The sequence below is a fragment of the Melanotaenia boesemani genome, chromosome 13 (genome assembly GCF_017639745.1).
Source record: "Melanotaenia boesemani isolate fMelBoe1 chromosome 13, fMelBoe1.pri, whole genome shotgun sequence".
Classification (NCBI taxonomy): domain Eukaryota; kingdom Metazoa; phylum Chordata; class Actinopteri; order Atheriniformes; family Melanotaeniidae; genus Melanotaenia; species Melanotaenia boesemani.
The window spans coordinates 32588978-32608979 of NC_055694.1; the positions used below are offsets into that span (position 1 = coordinate 32588978).

Here is a 20002-nt window from a genome sequence, read left to right on the forward strand (position 1 = left end):
TCAGATGACTCTACGATTGTCAGAGTGATAACTGAGGACGACAACGTGGCGTACAGAGGACTGACACAGGACTTTGTGGACTAGTGTCAACAAAGCCCCCTCCTGATCAATGTGGAGAAAACCAAGGAGATGGTGGATTTTTGCAGACGCCGGTCTGCTGTCCCATCACTGGTGAACATCCAGGGAACGGACATTTAGAGACTGGACTCTGGGTATCTGGGTGTTCAGCTAAACAATAAACTAGACTGAACTCACAACACAGATGCAGTGCACAGGAAGAGCAGGTCTATCTTCTGAGGGGACTGTGGCCTTTGGGAATAAAGGGGCCACTCCTGAGGACCTTCTATGATTGTGGTGGCATCAGTCATCCTGTACGATGAGGTCTGCTGGAGCAGCAGCAGCACAAAGAGGGAGAATAAGAAGCTGGACAAGGTCATCAGGAAGTCCAGCTCTATCCTGTGCTGTTCTCTGGACTCAGTGCAGGAGGTAACAGGGTCCTGGTAAAACTGTTATCCATGCTGGACCATGAGTCTCACCCCCTGCAGGACGTCCTGTCTGCTCGGGAGAGAAGCTCCAGCGATAGACTGATCCATCATTGCTGTGAAAGAGATACCGCGGGTCTTTCCTCCCTGTTGCTGTCACACTTTACTATGAACACATGGAAACTGTCTTTACATGTTTGTGTACATATTTATATACAGCACATACTCACCCCGTCAGACCATATACTGTACATATTATTATTTATTATCTGTGTGTGTGTGTGTTCTTGTTTGATATCACCTATGTGCTTCTGCGTACTGCACCTGTACTGTTGCGACAATTTCCCCAGTGAGGGACAAATAAAGGTTTTCTTATTCTGATTATTCGTACTGATCAAGATCACTCAAGAAAATTAGAAGAATTTCTGGCTTATTGGAAGAAAACGATTTTAAAAATTGGGTTCAAGACTTTTCGCAATACTGTATATATGTGTACTTTTTATGTGACTTTGTTTTGCAACGCAGGACGTTTTATCTGGATCTGGATGGATCATCAGTGCGTTTAACAGCTGGCAGTGATGTCAGCAAACTGAGGACACGCGCGTGTCCAGCAGGTGGCGCAACCGCAGCTGTAAACCTGCAGAAGAAGATCGTGAACTAGAGGAACTCGGTCCGTGCTAGCATCACCATGTAACGATGGCGGTGTCGATATAAGTAAAACAAAACCTCAGAGGACCCGTCCTGATCCAAAACGGAGTCTTTAAGATGGCAGGCGAGGAGGAGAGGGGGGTGGTTCGTGTCAAAGTCAAGGTAAGAGGATCGGGGACTACCGGGCAGCTCCGTCACCCCGGTTGATCTATAGCCTGTTTACAGTTTGCTTTCTCTTTGTTTAACACACGTTTCTCCGCTAAAGATAGACTTCGACAAAAACGGAGACTTGTTGTTTTGTGGTTTTGTTTGTGTTTTCAATAGAGCAAACATGAGCGACAGACTGCTCACCACCTGCGTGTTTTTGTGTTTTGGTTATCGCCTGCTTTGTTTGTTTGTTTATTTCTTGATTTTTGACCCTCGTCAGTCATTGTTGCTTCGGGTCATTTAAATGGTGGATAGTTAGATGGTTAATTCCGACACTTTGACAGCTATCCGTGACATGCCATTATAAAAATCCAGCTGGGTGCTGTCGTGAAAGCAATGAACCCCTCACAGGTTGGGCTGACGTCACCTCCCTGCTCAGAATCAGTGCATGTGTGCACGCGAGCTCTTCTTGACGTCATATGTAACCTGGAGCTGAGGCCTTTTGTTGACAGTAAAATATTAAGCATATTACATTAAGTTAAACAATGTGTTATCGGTACATAAAGGAAAATAATTTTGTTGCATTATGAAGAATAAATAAATATTGATAAGGAAAATAAATAGTCCTTATTAATTACGGAAAGCAGTAAGCATAGAAAACAGTTTAATTCAAAGATTATTAACGGACTGACACAATATTCTTTCTTTTTTTCTGATTTATAAATACAGACGTCAGTTCACAGGAGGTTTGGATCGCTGTCTCAGAGAAAGGAGGAAGAAAAGAGACATCTAGGTGTTTCTCATTTAAATAGATTAATAAAACTAAAGTTTTCTTATGAGACCAGCTTCATGGTGTGAAAGAAAGCCAAAACAAAACATCTGATAAAGAAACTTAATACACCCCCAATTCCCAAAAAGCTGAGACACTGTAAAATGTAAATAAAAACACATTTCAGTTATTAAGTCTCATAACCCCACATTTTATCCCCAGTGGAACATAAACAACATATCAGATGTTGAATATATAGAAAATATGAGCTCATTTTCCTAATTAGCTGTCAGAAGCTCCTCTAGTTTTTCATTTGTGTCAGTTAGTTACTTTACAGACGTGTTGCTGTCATCAGATCCACAATCGTTCATATTTTCCATGAAATGGTCAAATGTCTCAGTTTTAACATCTGATATGTTGTTTATGCTCTACTGAAAAAAACTGATTTGCCAGTCATTGCATTTTGTTTTTTCACATGGAGTCGGGTTTGGATATGAGCACAGTTCAGAAAAGCACTTTAAAGTCATTATATTATTTGCATTTACTCATAATTTTATCATTCCACAAATATATCTTGTTGCTAGGTTTATGGCTGTTTCCATAGTTACCGGTGAACTATTTTAAAAAGATGTGACACTTTGAAAACTAAACCATCACACTGGTGTTAAAGCTGATCTTACAGATTCTGTTATGTGCTTCAGGTTTTCACTGCATTGTGGGAAATGTATGCTGGTGTCGTTTATTTCGCTAGAATTTGGAGATTTTTCACCGAGATATCAAACTAAAGTGAATTAAAACGTACTACACTGCATGTTTGTGTGGAATTCTGAATGCATATATTTATTTATATCCAGGCTGTGTAGAACGCAGTAAATTGGTCATAATATTGATTAGAAAAGTACTTTCTTGTGTCTTTGATTTGGTATAAAATTGAATTAGAAAAGATGAGAAAATAAAGTGCATTCATGTTGACTTGTGCACCTGCGTCTTGGTTATAGTTTTAAATGGGATGCATCCAGAATCCATATTGTTCTGGCTGTACAAACATCTAAACTGCTTTCACAAACCTGGATAAGGCTTTAATGGTTTTAGGGAACTCTCGTGGTCTGACCGAACCAGGATGTTGTAACTTATAAAAACTAGATTCAGCTTTCTGAGCTGATAAAAGATCAAAGATTCATTAATATATATTCAAAATCGTATTATCATAATTTCCCTTTGCAATGAAAATGTAGTACTGACAGACAGCTGGGAAAGTACTTTTCCTTTTACTTTATTCACTGTAGTGTTGTACAGTTACCTTCCAAGGCAGCTGCTTCCAAGAACGATAACCCAGCATGGACGTGTGTTATAAAACTAATGGGCTCCATCTGGCCCCCATTCCGTCTTCACTAAAGCCAAATCCTCTTTAAATGAAGTTTCAGTTAGCAGGAAAAGAAGCTGCTGATGTGTGAGCTGACAGGAATGTCCGGGGTTTTGCTTCCTCTTGTTGGGAAACAGTCATGTGGAAGTTTGGTTAAACGGCTCTGAGGTCTGTTTCTTCAAAACGCTAGTGAAAATGACATGTAGTCTGTTATCAGTGGGAATTTACTTAGTTAGTACATTTCTTTATTTTAAAGCAGCACTACTGAATCTGGGCAGATTTTCTTAATTTAGTGCCCCCTAACGACGGCAAATTCATGAGTCCAATAATGTTTTCCTGCGTTTCTTTGCTGAATCGGCCATGGTGCGCGTTCAAGGCAGCCGCTGTGTTTATATTTAGTTGCTTGAAAGCAAAAAAAAAAAAAGTTGAGAAAGAGAGCAGTTTCTCAGCCTCGGGATGCTGCAGGGCAGCATCGCCTCCAGGAACGTTTATAAATGTCAGTGCACCATCAAAACTGCTCAGAAGCACAGAGATTTAAGTTCAGGGAGTTAATGTGGTGTTGCTTTAGAAAAGAAGAATGAAATCTATTTTGGAAAGAAGTCAAAGTTAGCCGGAGAACTTGCTTGGTCCTGCAGACCAAAGTGCAGAAGTATGAGGGTCAGATTTCCATTAAAATGATGTTCAGTAACTCCAAACATTTGTCAGTCAATGCCAACTTTAACTATCAAACAGCTATCAGTTTACCATAAATTTATCTTTAAATGTATTTAACTATTTTAAGGAACAATGAAAAAAACTTTTTTTTGGTTTTGTTTTTTTTTGGGGGGGGGTGGCATTTAAAGAAGCATCATGAAGCAAACAACATGCAGATTATTTTAAATTATAAGCTGGTGACGTTTTTCTTGGTGTTTCTAATAATATTTTCTCTTCTTACTCCATGTTTTACCCTCAGAATAACCTATTAGTCCTGATGTTTTAAAGGTTGTGACGTGATTCCTTTCAGAAATGTGATGGAGTGCTTCCTGTGGAGTTTCGCTCTTTTGCTGTTGATCCTCAGATAACGTCGCTGGAGGTCCTGCAGCACATACTTATCCGAGCCTTCGATCTGAGCGGGTAAGAGGAATAACCCTCCTAAACGTTCCACACACAGAGTTTAACTTACAACGTGTGGTTAAGCCTTTTGTTTTTTCATCTTCATTATTAAACTGGCTGTGTTTGACACCAGGAAGCGGAATTTCAACATCAGTTACCTGTCTCGAGATCGGAGCGGCATGGAAACGTATCTGTCGCTGCTGTCCGACTGGGATCTGGATGTTGCCTTTCTCAGCGCAGCCAAACCCTTTCTGCAGCTGAAGATGGATGTAAAACCTTCAGAAGACAGTAAGGAGACGAGATCATCCTGAAAAGAAGCCATTAAGTGTAGAGGATGTAAAACATGTTTAGTAGCAGTCATGGCTTGTGGTGACATCGAGTACGTGGGCTAATACATACATTATTTAAGCCAGTTGATAACATTTTAACAAAAGAATGATCACATCACTATATACTTAATCTGTTGCATTATGTGCCTTTTTTAACAAACACTATTGTCCAGAAGAACAATAGCTAAATACACACACACACTCACACACACTCAGACTTCACTACAAAGGTTTTAAATGTTTTGACTGCAAGTTTTTTTTTTATTACAACTGCTTTAAAACACCTCCAGTCAAACATCAGGGCACATTTAAAATAGTTAATTAACATAATGGACATTAAGAGACAGCACGTAGAAATGCTCAAATAAAAACATCTTTAGTTGTTGAGACATGGATAAGGATGGGCTGCCTTAACTGAAGAGAAGCTCAGCGCAGTGTTTTTTCTCTGAGATGCAAACAGGTTGATCACCCTTTGACTGGAGTCGGGTGATTTGTGAATGAAGTGCTGCTCAGTGGGAAGCAGGCTGGTGTGTTCAGTCTTTCCTGTCCCAAATTACTCCGGAGAAGCACTTCAGTGTAGCACCTCTCTGACTGCTGATGTCATCGGGGTTGCGACGGCTATTTGTGCTCGTTTCAGCGTTCCAGATAAAGTTTTTTGAAGATTATTCGCTGTCACTGCCGACATTAACCCTGCAAACTATACTCAAGTTAACTACAGGAAACAGAAATGTGACTTTTAGGCCAGTCGTTGTGTTGAAACTAAAAGACACAAAGCTGCAATTTTGGTGCATATTCCTCTACGTAATATCATCTGGATGATGGGCCTTAGTTTTTTTAGGCTGCCCAGATTTAGCCAAAATGAGCTGTAAATGAAGGGGGCGTGCTCCACAGCCAGCCACTCTGCCTGGGCTGTAGATAACGTGCCCATGTTAACAGATTTAGTGTCTTTGTGAAGATTTGAGACTATTGCTGCTCTTGATTTCATTCAAGAAGTTTTTTTATTATTATTTTTTTAATTCTTTCTTCTTTTATGGAAAAATCAGTCCCTTCAGGAATTTGCAGTGTTGTGATCGGAACTATTAACACAAATTCAGCCAATATCGCAACGCATGCCGTCCTTGCACTTTTGTCCAGTCAACACAACTTTAATAGAACGCTGATGAATCTCAGCACCTCTCCACGTTACCTGATAAACGTACGTCATCAAACCTCCTTCCATGTTTCTGATTATTTACCTGCAGGCTAGTACGGGAGAAATGTGTCACGTCTGCTTCCTGTAATCACGGTGAGGCATCATCCATGACACCTTCCCAGTGTCCAGGGAGGGGTTTTGCCCAGCTGGTTGAGTGACCCCCTCACGTACTGATATCACAGCCCCACGAAGCTAGTGGTGGGCAGATCGATCCAAATGTCCATAACATTGATACCAACGTTGGTATGATACTAAGGATGGGTTCTAATGCAGTAATATCGGTACTTTAGTTTCAGTTCCCTCTCTGCAGGCTGCTTGCTGGTTAATGGTGTGATATATCAGATGTGTCCATCATCCTGCAGCATCATCTAAACGTAAGGCTGGAAAATTGTTAATATCTTCCTAAATAAGGAGGATAAAGTGGTTTTGGGTGGATTCAGTTCACTGCTGTGACAAAGCACCTACATGCCCAAGATCCGCTGCCCTCACCAAGACGATGCCTAATTCAAATATTTAATATGGCACGAGTAATAATGTTTCACAAACCTGCTGGAAAATCAGGCATTTTAAGTTGCAGCAATCACAAAAAATCCTGGAGGGACTAAAAAATAAGCCCTGTTATCCCACTAACACCAGTAGTCCCTGTTTAATAGGTTTCTTTTTCAATTGCAGGCCCCGTCATGGAGGACTGGGACATCATAAGCCCCAAAGACGTGATTGGTTCTGAGCAGCTTCTGGCAGAGAGGACGAAGTCTTTGGCATCTGCAGCTCTGCCCTTCACTCAGTCTCTGCTGTCTCAGGTCATTACACCTTCTTCATTGTTCTTCATGAGGGACATTAGGACCATGGGGGCCGTTTCTTTGCTCCTATAACTTTCAGAGAAAGTTCCCACTCCTTTCTCTTCTTTTATTGCCTCAACACTGCAGGAACTGAGGTCAGCGACATTGTGTAGGACTCCATTTGGGGGGTCCTTTTATTCCAAATAAAACAAATAAAACTGTAATTATTGATTCAATGTTTTCAGCTCTTAAAGGTTGCTTTGAACCTAAATCCTATGACAGAAATGTATGTTTTTATCTTGTTTTGTAACCAGCTATTGTGCTGGTGATGTGGGTACAAAATTAAACAGTCTGACCACATGGCTGATCCAAGCTGAAGATCTTGATTTGGCCTCTCACAGATGCATTCCTTCTGTTTAAATAGTCATGTGTCTATGACTGTTTAAACAGACTTGAGAATTGTTTTTACACAGCATCACAGAGAAAAGGTCAGATTAAATTAGAAATATGGTTTGTCCAGCAGAGCAGCTCTGATTCTGCTGTTTATATAACGGGATTAACATTTTCTAACAAAACAAACAATAAGTCCTCATTTGAAAAGGGTAACAACTACAATAAAAACCATTACAAAGCGCTAACCCAGAAAAGAAGAAAAGGCAGCCATATTATTTACAGAATATTTAATATATTTATCAGACAAAACCAAAGTCTTTCTGAAAAAAGAAAGTTGTTAGGAGTGTTTAAAGGTATGAGAAACGTCTGAGTGCATGTCTGATGGAAAAATCCTTCGTCACAACCTGCAGTCTGGGGACAGCTGGGACACTATGTGATCTATGTGGTCGGGAGGAAACAGACCAGGTCAGTGAGTCTGAGATGGATGTCAGGGTCATTTAAGGCTTTGAAGGTGAGCAGGGAGAATTTGAAATCAATACGAAACCTAACAGGAAGCCAGTCCAGAAAAGCAAACACAGGGACGATGTGCTCATACTTTTTTTATCAGTAATGAGGCTTTCTGCAGCATTTTGGATCAGTTGGAGCCATGACTGATACCCAGCACAACAAATTACTGCAGTCAAGGTGAGAAAAGACAAAGTGACGCCTTTTTAAGTCAGCAGCTGAAAGAAATGAGCTGATTTTAGCTGGAAAAAACATGACCTTGTTTGACCTGAGCATCAGGTCAGGTCATATTCCTGGATTTCAGCAGCTTGGGTGATGTTTTCTAAAACATTGCCAAGACTGGAAACAACGGACCTGACTGACCAAACAGATGCTCAGTTATGAGTTTTTACAATTCAGAAAGTTAATAAACAAAAACTCTATCATCTTTCCTTTCCAGTATAGTTTAAATAACCGTGTATTTACAGTACCACTCAGATGTTAATCCCTAAAAACAGATTTTGGTCCCCAAAAGAAAAAAAAACATATTGGTCAGGTTTTTACCTTCAAAGCCTGTTCAAATGCTGATTTGTCTAAAAGTGCCACATCTTTCCTTTTACACCTTCCTGTGAATCAGTCCTTTACGTGTCTGTTGGATTTGTGTTCAGGTGGGACGGACCCTGTCCAGAGTCCAGCAAGCTTTCACCTGGTCTTATGGGGAGGAGATCAAACCTTTCAAGCCCCCCCTGAGTGATTCGGAGTTTCACAACTACCTTAATGGACAGGGCCAGTTGACCCGACCTGAGGAGCTCAGACTGCGGATCTACCACGGCGGCGTGGAGCCTTCGCTGCGCAAGGTTTAGCCCCTCTTTGTTTTTATGAACATTAAGCCACATGTCCTACAGAGTCCCGGTAAACAGAGTTTATCAATCAAGATGCCACAGTGTTGCTTGTAAATGTTCATTTTAGCAGGATTGTAAGTAATATGGTTGTTCCTCTTGTTGTTATTTACAGTTTAACCAAACAAGTTCTAGTTATATTGTGACTCTTGGCTTGAAGAGAAGGCTTGGATTTCATTTTACAGGATTCACGTTGAGATGTGTGTAAAGTTTTGTGAAGTACCTGAGTTGTTTCGTGAATGTAATTTCGGTAAGAAGTAGCTTGTGCTGGTGTTTCAGGTGGTTTGGCGGTACCTTCTGAATGTCTACCCTGACGGACTGAGCGGACAGGAGAGAATGGACTACATGAAGAGGAAGACGAGAGAGTACGACCAGCTGAAGAGGGAGTGGACAGCTCGGGTCAGCTCAGAGGACCTGGAATTTATCCGAGGGAATGTTCTCAAAGACGTCCTGAGGACAGACCGAGCTCATCCGTACTACGCTGGCTCAGAAGACAGCCCACACCTGACCGCTCTCACAGACCTGCTCACCACATTCGCCATCACACATCCTCAGGTCAGTTGGGCTCTTCACTGAGTTGGCCGGCACCTTTGTGGGTGTTTTAGGGGTTTGATTGGCACTTTTTTAAAGGATCATAAACTGGTAATCAAATTTTCATTGTTCTCAGTCATAGTCAGAGAGATTCAAACTGAGAGTTTAACGAATGGAAGCAAACGGAGGGAATAAACCACAAACTGCTTAAAGCTTCAGCGATCTCAGAGCTCTGTTTGCACCAGCATGTCAGCTCTGAACCCTCAAATGACACATTTATTTTAGGTGCAGTGTGATTACCAGTCCTATGTAAGTCCATGGTGCTTTTCCTGTAACTGGAATTCACCAGAAAATTCTCCAAGTTGTCTTCAGTGGTGGTCATCTTTGGTGGATATGAGAAATCAGTGCACTGCTACTAAAGAAACCACAAAAGCCCCGTTTCCACCAGTGGGTCCAGTTCAGTACCAAACTTTTTGTGCTTTCACAAACAAAAACTAGGAAGCGTACCAGAATGTCCAACCCAAACCAAAAGGGATTACCACATTTTCCGTACTATAAGTCGCTCCGGAGCATAAGTCGTATTTATTCAGAAATTTATTTCACAAAATCCAAGATCAAACATTTAATCTGGAAAGGAAAGTTATTCAACTACACAACAGCACAGGGAACAACAGGAACAACGTAACACCAGGGTTTCCACCAGGATTTTTTAAACTGGGAGGGAAAACTGGTCTCCTTATTTCACTTAATGAACAGCTGATTGGAACAATGAGAAAGTTGGAAAATGTTTACATTCCATTTGGCCTTTAAAGATACCATATTATGCAAAATTCACTTTCTACGAGTTTTCTAACAGTCATATGTGTCCTCATAGCCTGTGTATGAGGCCCAAAAATGAGAAAACTCTGTCACCTCTCTTTGTTTTGTGACCTCAAGAAGGGAAAAAAACACTGTCCCTGGTAGTGGATACTGTCATTGACCAGCATCCCCCTCCAGCTAGCTGAGCCTGCCCTCTAAAATCACTGAGTAGGCACCAGCGAAAACCAGATCCTCTCCTAGAGAGGGGCGTGGACAGGCACCATTCAAAAACATTTTAAGACTCAGACACAGAAAAAACCCGTTCTCATTAGAGCTGCTTTTGGAATGGCTGAAATTAAGGACCAATTCTGAATTTTGGGTAAAACACTTTAAAGAGTTTGTGGCTTTTTAAAGCTTCAGCAATCTCAGTCAGCTCTGTCTGCACCAGCGTATCAGCTTTGAACCTCTGAAATCCATATGAAATTGTTGAGAAAATGTATAATACAGGACCTTTAAAGACACCGAAGACGTTTCACTTTAAATATGAAATAACCAGGTCAGTTGTGTATTGCACATAAAGACCTAGACACCCCCACTTCTCTTGCAGCATGTAAGAAGCTCCGCTCTGTCACCTCTTCAGACTCCAGTGTTCCTTTTTCAAAGTTACATTATTTGCAGAGCAGTATCACACTTCCTGAGTACAGTTTCACTCTTTTATGGTCTGTAAATGTGCAGAAATGTAGACTTTATGTTTACATGGATCCATTCATACAGTATAATTTACATTTGAAACATCTTGAAAAAACAATCATTCTGAAGGCATCTTCAACTTCATGTTAGCATAAAGAACATACCTGGGAGGCTGAAAAGGCTAAGTTAACATAACTAAAAGCTTTGGTATGGAGGATGCTGTTCATTAAACACCTGGTTTTAAATTCCTTGTACCTTCTGGTCTCCCTGAAGACAAGTCCTTTTATATAAAACATGTTTTGTCTTTATGATGAGTAAACTCAGGTAATTTTTTTGTTTTTTCAGATCTCATACTGTCAGGGCATGAGTGATATCGCCTCACCTATACTCGCAGTCATGGACAACGAGGCGCATGCCTTCATTTGCTTCTGTGGCATCATGAAACGCTTGGAGGGAAACTTCCGGCCTGATGGGCAGCTCATGTCCATCAAGTTCCAGCATCTGAAGCTGCTTCTGCAGTACTCAGACCCAGAATTCTACTCCTACCTGGTGTCCAGAGGAGCTGATGACCTCTTCTTCTGTTATCGGTGGCTTCTTCTGGAGCTCAAGCGAGAGTTTGTGTTTGACGATGCTCTGAGGATGCTGGAGGTCACTTGGAGTTCTCTTCCTCCTGATCCTCCTGAAACTGAAGTGGAGCTGCTGGGACCGCAGCTGGAGGCCAACGAAACATCATCCAGCAGAGACGAGGAGAAGGCGGCTGAAAACGGCCTCGGAGATGATAAGGAAGAAAAGGAGAAACAGCGGAGGAGGCATATGCTGAGGCCCTCCAGAGAGGAACCTGATATGAACAGGAATCCTGCCACTGAAGAGAGAGACAGGCAAACTGGGGGCACTGGAAAGGGAGTTGAGGTTGGGGCTTCTGGTATTCCTCAAGTAACCATAGGAAAGTCTGATTTGCAGCATCCTCGTTGTGAGAGGCAAATGAGTTTTGGAGAATTTAAATACTATACAGCCAGAAATGAAGACAGCTTTGATATGGAGGATGCTGGTCAGCCACAGGGTTCGGTTGCTTCAGAGCTTGAACCAAACATCCCAACACGTCAGTCCACAGTCGACAGTGAGGACGACCCTGGAGAAAAAACTCCCCTCATCAAAGACTGTGACAGTGGCTTGTCTCCTGTATCATCACCCCCTCTTTTTCCCCGTGGCCTACCAATCTGGAAAAACGGCTCCTCAGTCTCTCCCACATCTTCAGCGTCACGCTCCAGCTGGCCAGGGGCTTCTCCAGAGTCACCTCCAAACTCTGCATCCTCATCCACACCCAATGGAAACGAGGCCTTAACAAGAACTGTCCCGAAAGTAACGGCTTCTTCTGCCCTAGTGATGAGCTCAACTGCAGGGATCACTTCCCCCACAACAACCTCTGTAAAAACATCTGGAACATCTCCCTCTCATACTCAGGGTAGATCCTTGCTCTCGTCGCCTGTTTTGTCCTTTGGGGGAGGTGGCTCTCTGTCTGGGAGCAGGTCAAACTCTAACAATCTTCCTTCACCTGCCACCACAGTGAACACACCCGGTTCTCTAAAAACCGAGACCACCAGCATCAAACCGTGCTCCTTGCCGCCTCCCCAGGAGTTTGGCAAAGGCAACCCCTTCATGCTGTTCCTGTGTCTGTCCATCCTGCTGGAGCACCGGGATCACATCATCAAGAACAGCCTGGATTACAACGAGCTAGCCATGCACTTTGATCGCCTCGTGCGGCGCCACAACCTGAGCAGGGTGCTGCAGAGAGCCAAGGCCCTGTTTGCAGACTACTTGCAGAGTGAAGTGTGGGACTCAGAAGAGGGGGATGAGGTTAGCTCAGACTCACCGACAGCTGCTCAACCATCCCCTTCTTCGGCAGTCTCTGCTAGGCCCATTTACAGTCCTTTAGCCTCCCCTCCGTCATCTCCAAACTCAACGTATAACCTTACAACGACCATTCCTTCACCATCAGCTCAAGTCTCTGTTTTTCCCACATCCTGAGTCTGTATGCATCATTGGATTCCTGTCCTCAGTAGACTCCTGGTGGCCTGTTGGAGGTATAGATCTTTTTTAGACAACCTCCATCACTCAGCTGGGCCATTAATATTATTCTCATTATGTGTATGCCTGATCTACTCCTCATATCTGTAGTCGTCATTTATGTTGTCTATCCTGAATGTGGGCATCAACTAGCTTCCTTTGTTATCGTGTTCTCTGAGGTTTGCTGACGCATGAAACTTTAAACTCTGGTTCTCGCCTAAGATGCTGAGGCGGTGAAGCAGTCTTTTACAAAATCCCTGAAAGGTTTGTCCACTTGGTGCATTTAGCCTGTGTTGCTCTTATTATCTTTGTTTACAAGCTCATCTTATGTTCAGTAAGCCACAAAAGTGTCTTAGCTACAGCACTAAAATACCAAGAGTCTAAAACGCAAAGGGAAATCCAGAATTTGGCCAAAATGTAAATGCTCTAGGAGGACTTTTACAATAAATAAATAAATAAATAAATAAAAGTATTAGTTGTATCTTAAATTTTACTTATCCAAAGTGCTGTACAGTTGAACTTGTTGGAAGATCAGGAGAAGAACTTAAACCCCAGATGCATATAAAAAATGGACATAACCAATGTGACGTCAAAGACTGTTTTGAAGCCTTAAGGTTTGTATCTGTTATGGTTTCGGTCTTTTTGGAATCAGTTTTAGGAGATAGATTAACACCCAATTATTTATTTATTGTTTTAGTTATTATTTTAGTTATTTTAAAATGACAACCAGCAAATTCAGTGCATGCAAAGTCAAATGCACAGTTAGAGTTCGACCTGGTCGTTTAACTGGACCACCATTCTTGTCCCATTATAAAAAGAAAAAAGCAGCTTTATTGGGAATTCACCTGTAATATAAGCTTACTCTTTCATTTTTTTACAAATATATGCAAAATTTTGGAACTTTTGAGCATGTGCAGCATGCTCATGCTCATTTAAGTTAATATTTAAAACTATTTGACCCCATTTGAGTCCAGTTTTTGGAAAGAAAGGAGTTTGGTCTTTGAATGGGAATGTGTTGGGAATTAGGTGTTTCATATACTGCCCCCTCTCTGTTATCAGTGGTATTGCACTTAAAGGCACTTCTGCATTAGCTTCACTTTGACTGGAAGTCACTGTGTCCATATACAGGCCATGGTCTAAACACAGAAAAGTTTATGGGTTTCCCCTCATCTATGTATGCTTTATGCTAACGAGCCAAATTTATTCAGTGTGTCTTTTCTTTCTTTTTGCCTATCATGTTGCCATGAGCTTGTAAAGATCTACTGTTGCTTCTGTAAAGTAGGGGTTATTTACCTGTAAGTGCAGAGGAGGTTCAGATGTGGTGGGACAGAACAGAGAAAAACTGAGATTGAAGATACTTGAACATCAGAGATATTCTGGGTCAGTGCAATGAGAATCATTTCAAAGGGAGACGTTTAATCAACTTTCTATCAGAAAGTCACCGCTGTGCAGATTTATTCATTGTGTAACTTTAAATTTCCTCAGCTGCTTTTACTTGTTTTACTAAATCTGACTGTTGAGGAGCAGACGAGGCTTTCCAACTTTATCTAACAGAAGTGGATCGTTAAAAGTGAAGAATCCTCATCCTCTCAGCCGTCATATGGACACAGCTACATGTACAGCTGAGAGTGTTTCAAGCATGGATTTAGAGCTGATGTACAAAGTGTAAAAGAACACCATTTCTATATTTCCCAGTTGTGTTTTTTTCTGCTTTTTTAAATTTAACAAAAGCTGTTTTCTTTTTGGCGTAAACCTTCAAACATGAGTAATACACAGTCTGTCCTCTTTAATTCTAAAGTTTTGCATATTTCTTAATGATGTTATCAGTTTATTATCTGGTTGTGGAGGAATTTTGGTCAACTCTTCTTTCCAGTTTGCAGCATTGGTTTCTGCAGCTCTCTGAAGGTCCCACCATGACTGGATCATGTCAGCATCTTGATTCTTTTCTTTTTCAGCCTCTCTGTTGTCGATCTGCTGCTGGGTTTGGGATCAATGTCCTGCAGCACGAGACACTTTCAGCCAAGCTTTAGCTGTTTGACAGATGGACTCACATTTGGTGCTACAATACCATACCATTCTATTTCTGAAGTACTTTAGTCAGTTGTTATGTTGTTTTCAAAGTACTGTACAGTAACTGTGAGAGAAAATAAGGACCTCAAATGGCACAAATGAAAAACAGGACCTAAAATGCAAATAAAGGTAGAAATAAAAAAATAAAACAGATCTATATTAACACATTGGATCTATAGAAATTTATAATAAAAGTGTATACAAAATAGTGAAATACAGACAAAAGACGATTTTTAAACGAGTTTTAAAACGGCAGGAGGAGCTGCCTGACCTGCAGCCGCTCATTCGGCATTTTAGAGACTACAGCTCTATTATACAACTGATTTATAATGTCTTCGGTGCTGTTTACATCATCTGATCAGCTGATCTAAGAGCACATGATGGCATGTAAGAGTGAAGCAGCTCCGAAAGATAAAAACAAAACCTTAAAATGGACTCATAAATGAACAGGAAGCCAGTGAGGGGACCCTAAAGCTGGAGTTATGTGCCCTCATTTGCTTGTACTAGTTAAAAATTGTGTGGCTACTCTAGAATACTTTGGTATCCAGAGGAGTTTATGCTAGGTGTCCACATCACCCCCCTCCACCACCGTGCTGGACAGTTGGTATGCAGTGGTTGTGCTGATGTGTTCTACTTTCTGCGTTGACCGAACATCTCCACTGTGTTCTGGTCTGTCTAAAGGACCTTGTTCCAGAAGTCTGGTGTTTGTTCAGATGCAGCTTTGCAAACCTCAGCCATGCTACTATGTTCTTTGCAGAGAGAAGAGGTTTTATCCAAACGAGGCACACTGGTCCAGTTTTTTCTAACTGGACTGTCAGGAACTTTAGGGTTTAACATGATAACCGAGGCCTGGAGAGTCTGACATGGAGCTCTTAGGTTTTTTCACTGAGCATTGCGTGGTCTGAACTTGGCAGCTGTTTTAAATCTTTTCCAGGTTGTATTTACCAGGTTTTAGGGCCTGGCAAGGACCGGATTATTTTTAGGCATCATGATGTCCTGATATGTGAAGTGGAGAAGGATATGATTTGCTTTTCACATGACGTCCTCTAACTTCAGTCAGCTGACGTTATTCATCAGGCTCCCGTCATGTTTTCAGCTACTTGTTATTTCAGTGGTAAAAAACAGCAGTGCAAACAGATGCTCGTTTTTCTTTAATAAGTGTGATCGGCATCTTCTCATTGACCAGCGTTACACCATGAGAGCATGCAGCTGCAGTACTCTAGAGATCATTGTGCTCTGCCTTGTGCTGGGCTTAGACATTTTAACTACAATAGATATAAATTTGCAATTGTACTTAATTGAATGTTTTTTTTTTGTGCACTGCTTATTGCTGTTTCCCAAAGACCATCTTTTTTTCTGTGTTCTAATTTCATAAAGATGTGGAAATATTTGTCTAAATGAGGATAGTTTCATGTACGACAGCAGCTGTCGCATGGTGACAGTCTGTATGCTGTATTTGCTTTCTAATGAAAAGGTGTTAACTGAATCCAGCTTGTATGATTGATTGATCCATATCGTTCATTTATTGGTGTGTTAGTTATTGTGTGATAAATGTGATGCGAGGCCATCTGACTCACCTGAAGCATATTAGCCTTTGGGCAGAGAAGTGCCTCATAAGTTTAAATCTGTAACCTTGATTTGTTTGTTTTGTTTGTTCTCTTTACATCTGTCTCCATGGTAACGTCACACAAGCCGAGGGACATTAAACGACGAAGGACTGAAACTGTTTTAGTGCAGAACGTCCTGATTTGAGAAAATGTTGGGCTCTGGCTCCTGATCTGCGGCTTCCTGTTGATGCATCAAACCAAACTGCAGTATTTGTTCAGGAATTTTCTCTTTTCACCTTTTGATTAGACAACTTGAGCTGCTGCCCGGATCCAGGTCCACAACGGAGATCGCTGCGTCTATGCTGAGCCAAACTGCATCTCTAGTAAAATAATCAAATCCATAATAAATCAGTATTTTTTCACCAGTCCTGTTAACAAACTGAACTGAACTTTCTTGGTTCCCTCTTCTGCACACGCTCCAACTCTTAACTATGTTTAATTAAATTTGGATTCATAGTTTTTACAGAATCTTGTTTATCAGAATCATAGCTGCATCAGATTTGCTTTAGATACCAACCTGCATTCACACCGTGTCATCCCCCAACCTTTTTTCTTCCTGTTAAAGTCTTTATTCTGTAATTTAATGACAACAGAACAGAGAGATAATCTTGTCTTTGCAGGTAAACATGGAAAATGGGACAAAGACGGTCGAAGTAGCTCTGAGGCATCCTTAGACGCATGTACAGGGTATATTTAAAAGAGATTAGCCAGGATGTGGACCTGCTATTGATCAAACTATAGTGAAGGGATTTTCCTTTAGCATAACTGGAATGGATGTTCACATGTTTGAAAATTCATAAATATGTCTTATGGTTTTATATTTTTCTTTTTGTTTAATTGATTTTCTGAAAATGTTAACATGCCTCAGACTCTTGCATTTGCTCAGCGGTTTGGACTGAACTGATGGCTGTAGCATGGCAGAAAGGATCCAAGAGATGCACCTCCTGGTTCTGTTCTTCCAGCATGGTTCAGCTAAGCCAGGCCTAGAGCAATCCTCGTCGTTCTCATGCAGGTTCTGTTGAAACAGCAGGAAACTGATTAGTCGGCATATATTACTATTAGTTGTTCGCTTCCTAGCTTTCCCAGGAGCAGTCTATTCATGGGCTTAATTCACAGCTTTTGTTTCGATGCTTTTCTTTGTGTTTTGCTGCTGTAAGAAGTGACCGAGTGTTTAGACTTGAAATGAGGCTGATGCATAATGAGTGAGGTTGGACAAGCAAAGGATTTTGATTCCAAATCTAGGAAGCGAGAGTGATCTGGGCACTCCAGCTTCCTCCTGATTAACTGCACTTCTGCATGCTTGCTTTGTAATCCTACTCATGTATGAAGTAAGTGGTACAGAAGGGGTGCACATTAATCCCCAAACTTCCTCCCAGCTTTTTGTTTGCCATGTGGGATAATTTACGAAGCAGCTGAACAAAGTTAGAAAGACGGTGTGTTTGTGTGTGTGTTTGTCATCATCATCTTTTGAGCTAGCGGCCTGTTTACTCTGGCAGGAAACTCCTGAAGTTTATCCCAATATAAAATTACTTTGGTTGTGTTTTAGGGGAATCTTAAATAATTCACGTCATTGGGAACATCTTGGTTGTCATGGATACCACTCTGACATCCTGCTGAGCCTCGTTTTTAACAGCTTCATAGTACGTGGACTGGCTGGATTAGGATCTGTGCATTTGTTTAAAACTGATTTATCATAAAATTATGTATGTGCACAAATTTTTAACTTTGAAATCATACAACACAACAATGTTATTGATTGTATATTGGACACAAATAAATAATCAATGCAACTGACTGGATGAAAGATGTTGGGTTTGTGAACTGATAAATACATGAAACAAATATTTGAGATGCTGATTTTTATTGTTGTCGAGTAAAAACTTAATACATATATTGATTGACAAGCATATTAAATATCAGAGGTCTGACCTCACTGTGTCGTTGCTTCATTTTAATTTGATGTTAATAATAATCCCACAGTAAAGAGTCTCAGCCACAGTTTAGCTACAGTTTGCCCACCTGAGTTATCGAATAGCCCCAAATATCCAATAAATACTGCTACACTAGGCATGCAAGGCAATTACATTACACAGTGTAAAACTACAGTGGAGAAACAAGTAGGATAACAAATGTTTTTAGAAGCAGACTGACACCATAAACTTCGCCCAGTGAGCTCCACAAAATGATTACATTTTGAAAAGTATAAGAAACAATGTGGATATATAAAAAAAATTAATAAAAGTAATATAGAAATATGACAAATTAATAAGATAATAAATGTGAGAATATCTAGGCACTGAAATAGAGAAATTACAAGCATGTTTTCTTTTTGGGCTTTTTTTCTTTTACATTTCAAAATCACCTTTAACTTAGAAAAACAGCAGCTGTTAAACAAGAAGAGAAAAGGATATAAATAAACCATTATATAAAACAGAATGTTATAATAATATTCTTTATGTTATCTAATATTTTGTTTCTTTTTGTAGTTTCACTCATTCCTTTCTTTACACACAGAACTGTGGAAGCATCTTAAGCCAACCCGTATATGTATGTATGTATATATATATATATATATGTATATATATATATACATACATATATATATATATGTATATATATATACATATATATACACACTTCCGTTCAAAAGTTTGGGGTCACTTCCCGATTGAATCCCATTGCAAAGTGACCCCAAACTTTTGAACGGTAGTATATATATATATATATATATATACATATATACATACTGCTCAAAAAAATAAAGGGAACACTTAACACAATGTAACTCCAAGACAATCACACTTCTGTGAAATTAAACTGTCCATTTAAGAAGCAACATTTTGATTGACAATCAAAAAGGAGCGGTTCTGCAGGTGGTGACCACAGACCACTTCTCAGTTCCTGCTTTCTGGATGATGTTTTGGTCACTTTTGAATGCTGGCGGTGCTTTCGCTCTAGTGGTAGCATGAGACGGAGTCTACAACCCACACAAGTGGCTCAGGTAGTGCAGCTCATCCAGGATAATGCAAGCTGTGGCAAGAAGGTTTGCTGTGTCTGTCAGCGTAGAGTCCAGAGCATGGAGCCGCTACCAGGAGACAGGCCAGTACATCAGGAGATGTGGAGGAGGCTGCAGGAGGGGCAACACCAGCAGGACGCTACCTCCACCTTTGTGCAAGGAGGAAAAGGAGGAGCACTGCCAGAGCCCTGCAACATGACCTCCAGCAGGCCACAAATGTGCATGTGTCTGCTCAAACGGTCAGAAACAGACTCCATGAAGGTGGTATGAGGGCCGACGTCCACAGGTGGGGGTTGTGCTTTGCCAGAGAACACCAAGATTGGCAACTTGGCCTCTGGCGCCCTGTGCTCTTCACAGATGAAAGCAGGTTCACACTGAGCACATGTGACAGACGTGACAGAGTCTGGAGACGCCGTGGAGAACGTTCTGCTGCCTGCAACGTCCTCCAGCATGACCGGTTTGGCAGTGCGTCAGTAATGGTGTGGGGTGGCATTTCTTTGGGAGGGCCGCATAGCCCTCCATGTAGTCGCCAGAGGTAGCCTGACTCCCTTTAATTACTGAGGAGATCCCTCAGGAGACCATCCGCCACCTCATCAGGAGCATGCCCAGGTGTTGTAGGGGGGTCATACAGGCATGTGGAGGCCACACAC

The 20002-nt window shown here is 41.2% G+C and overlaps 1 protein-coding gene across 1 annotated transcript; it reads left to right on the forward strand.

The window, feature by feature from the left end:
- Positions 1-1124: 1124 nt before the first annotated feature.
- tbc1d25 (TBC1 domain family, member 25) lies at positions 1125-15843 on the forward strand. The gene is made up of 7 exons (XM_042003070.1): positions 1125-1292; positions 4413-4522; positions 4635-4789; positions 6695-6822; positions 8346-8534; positions 8856-9131; positions 10941-15843. Exons 1-7 carry the CDS (start codon positions 1248-1250, stop codon positions 12618-12620), a joined length of 2583 nt encoding a protein of 860 aa, XP_041859004.1. The 5' UTR covers positions 1125-1247; the 3' UTR covers positions 12621-15843.
- Positions 15844-20002: the final 4159 nt, after the last annotated feature.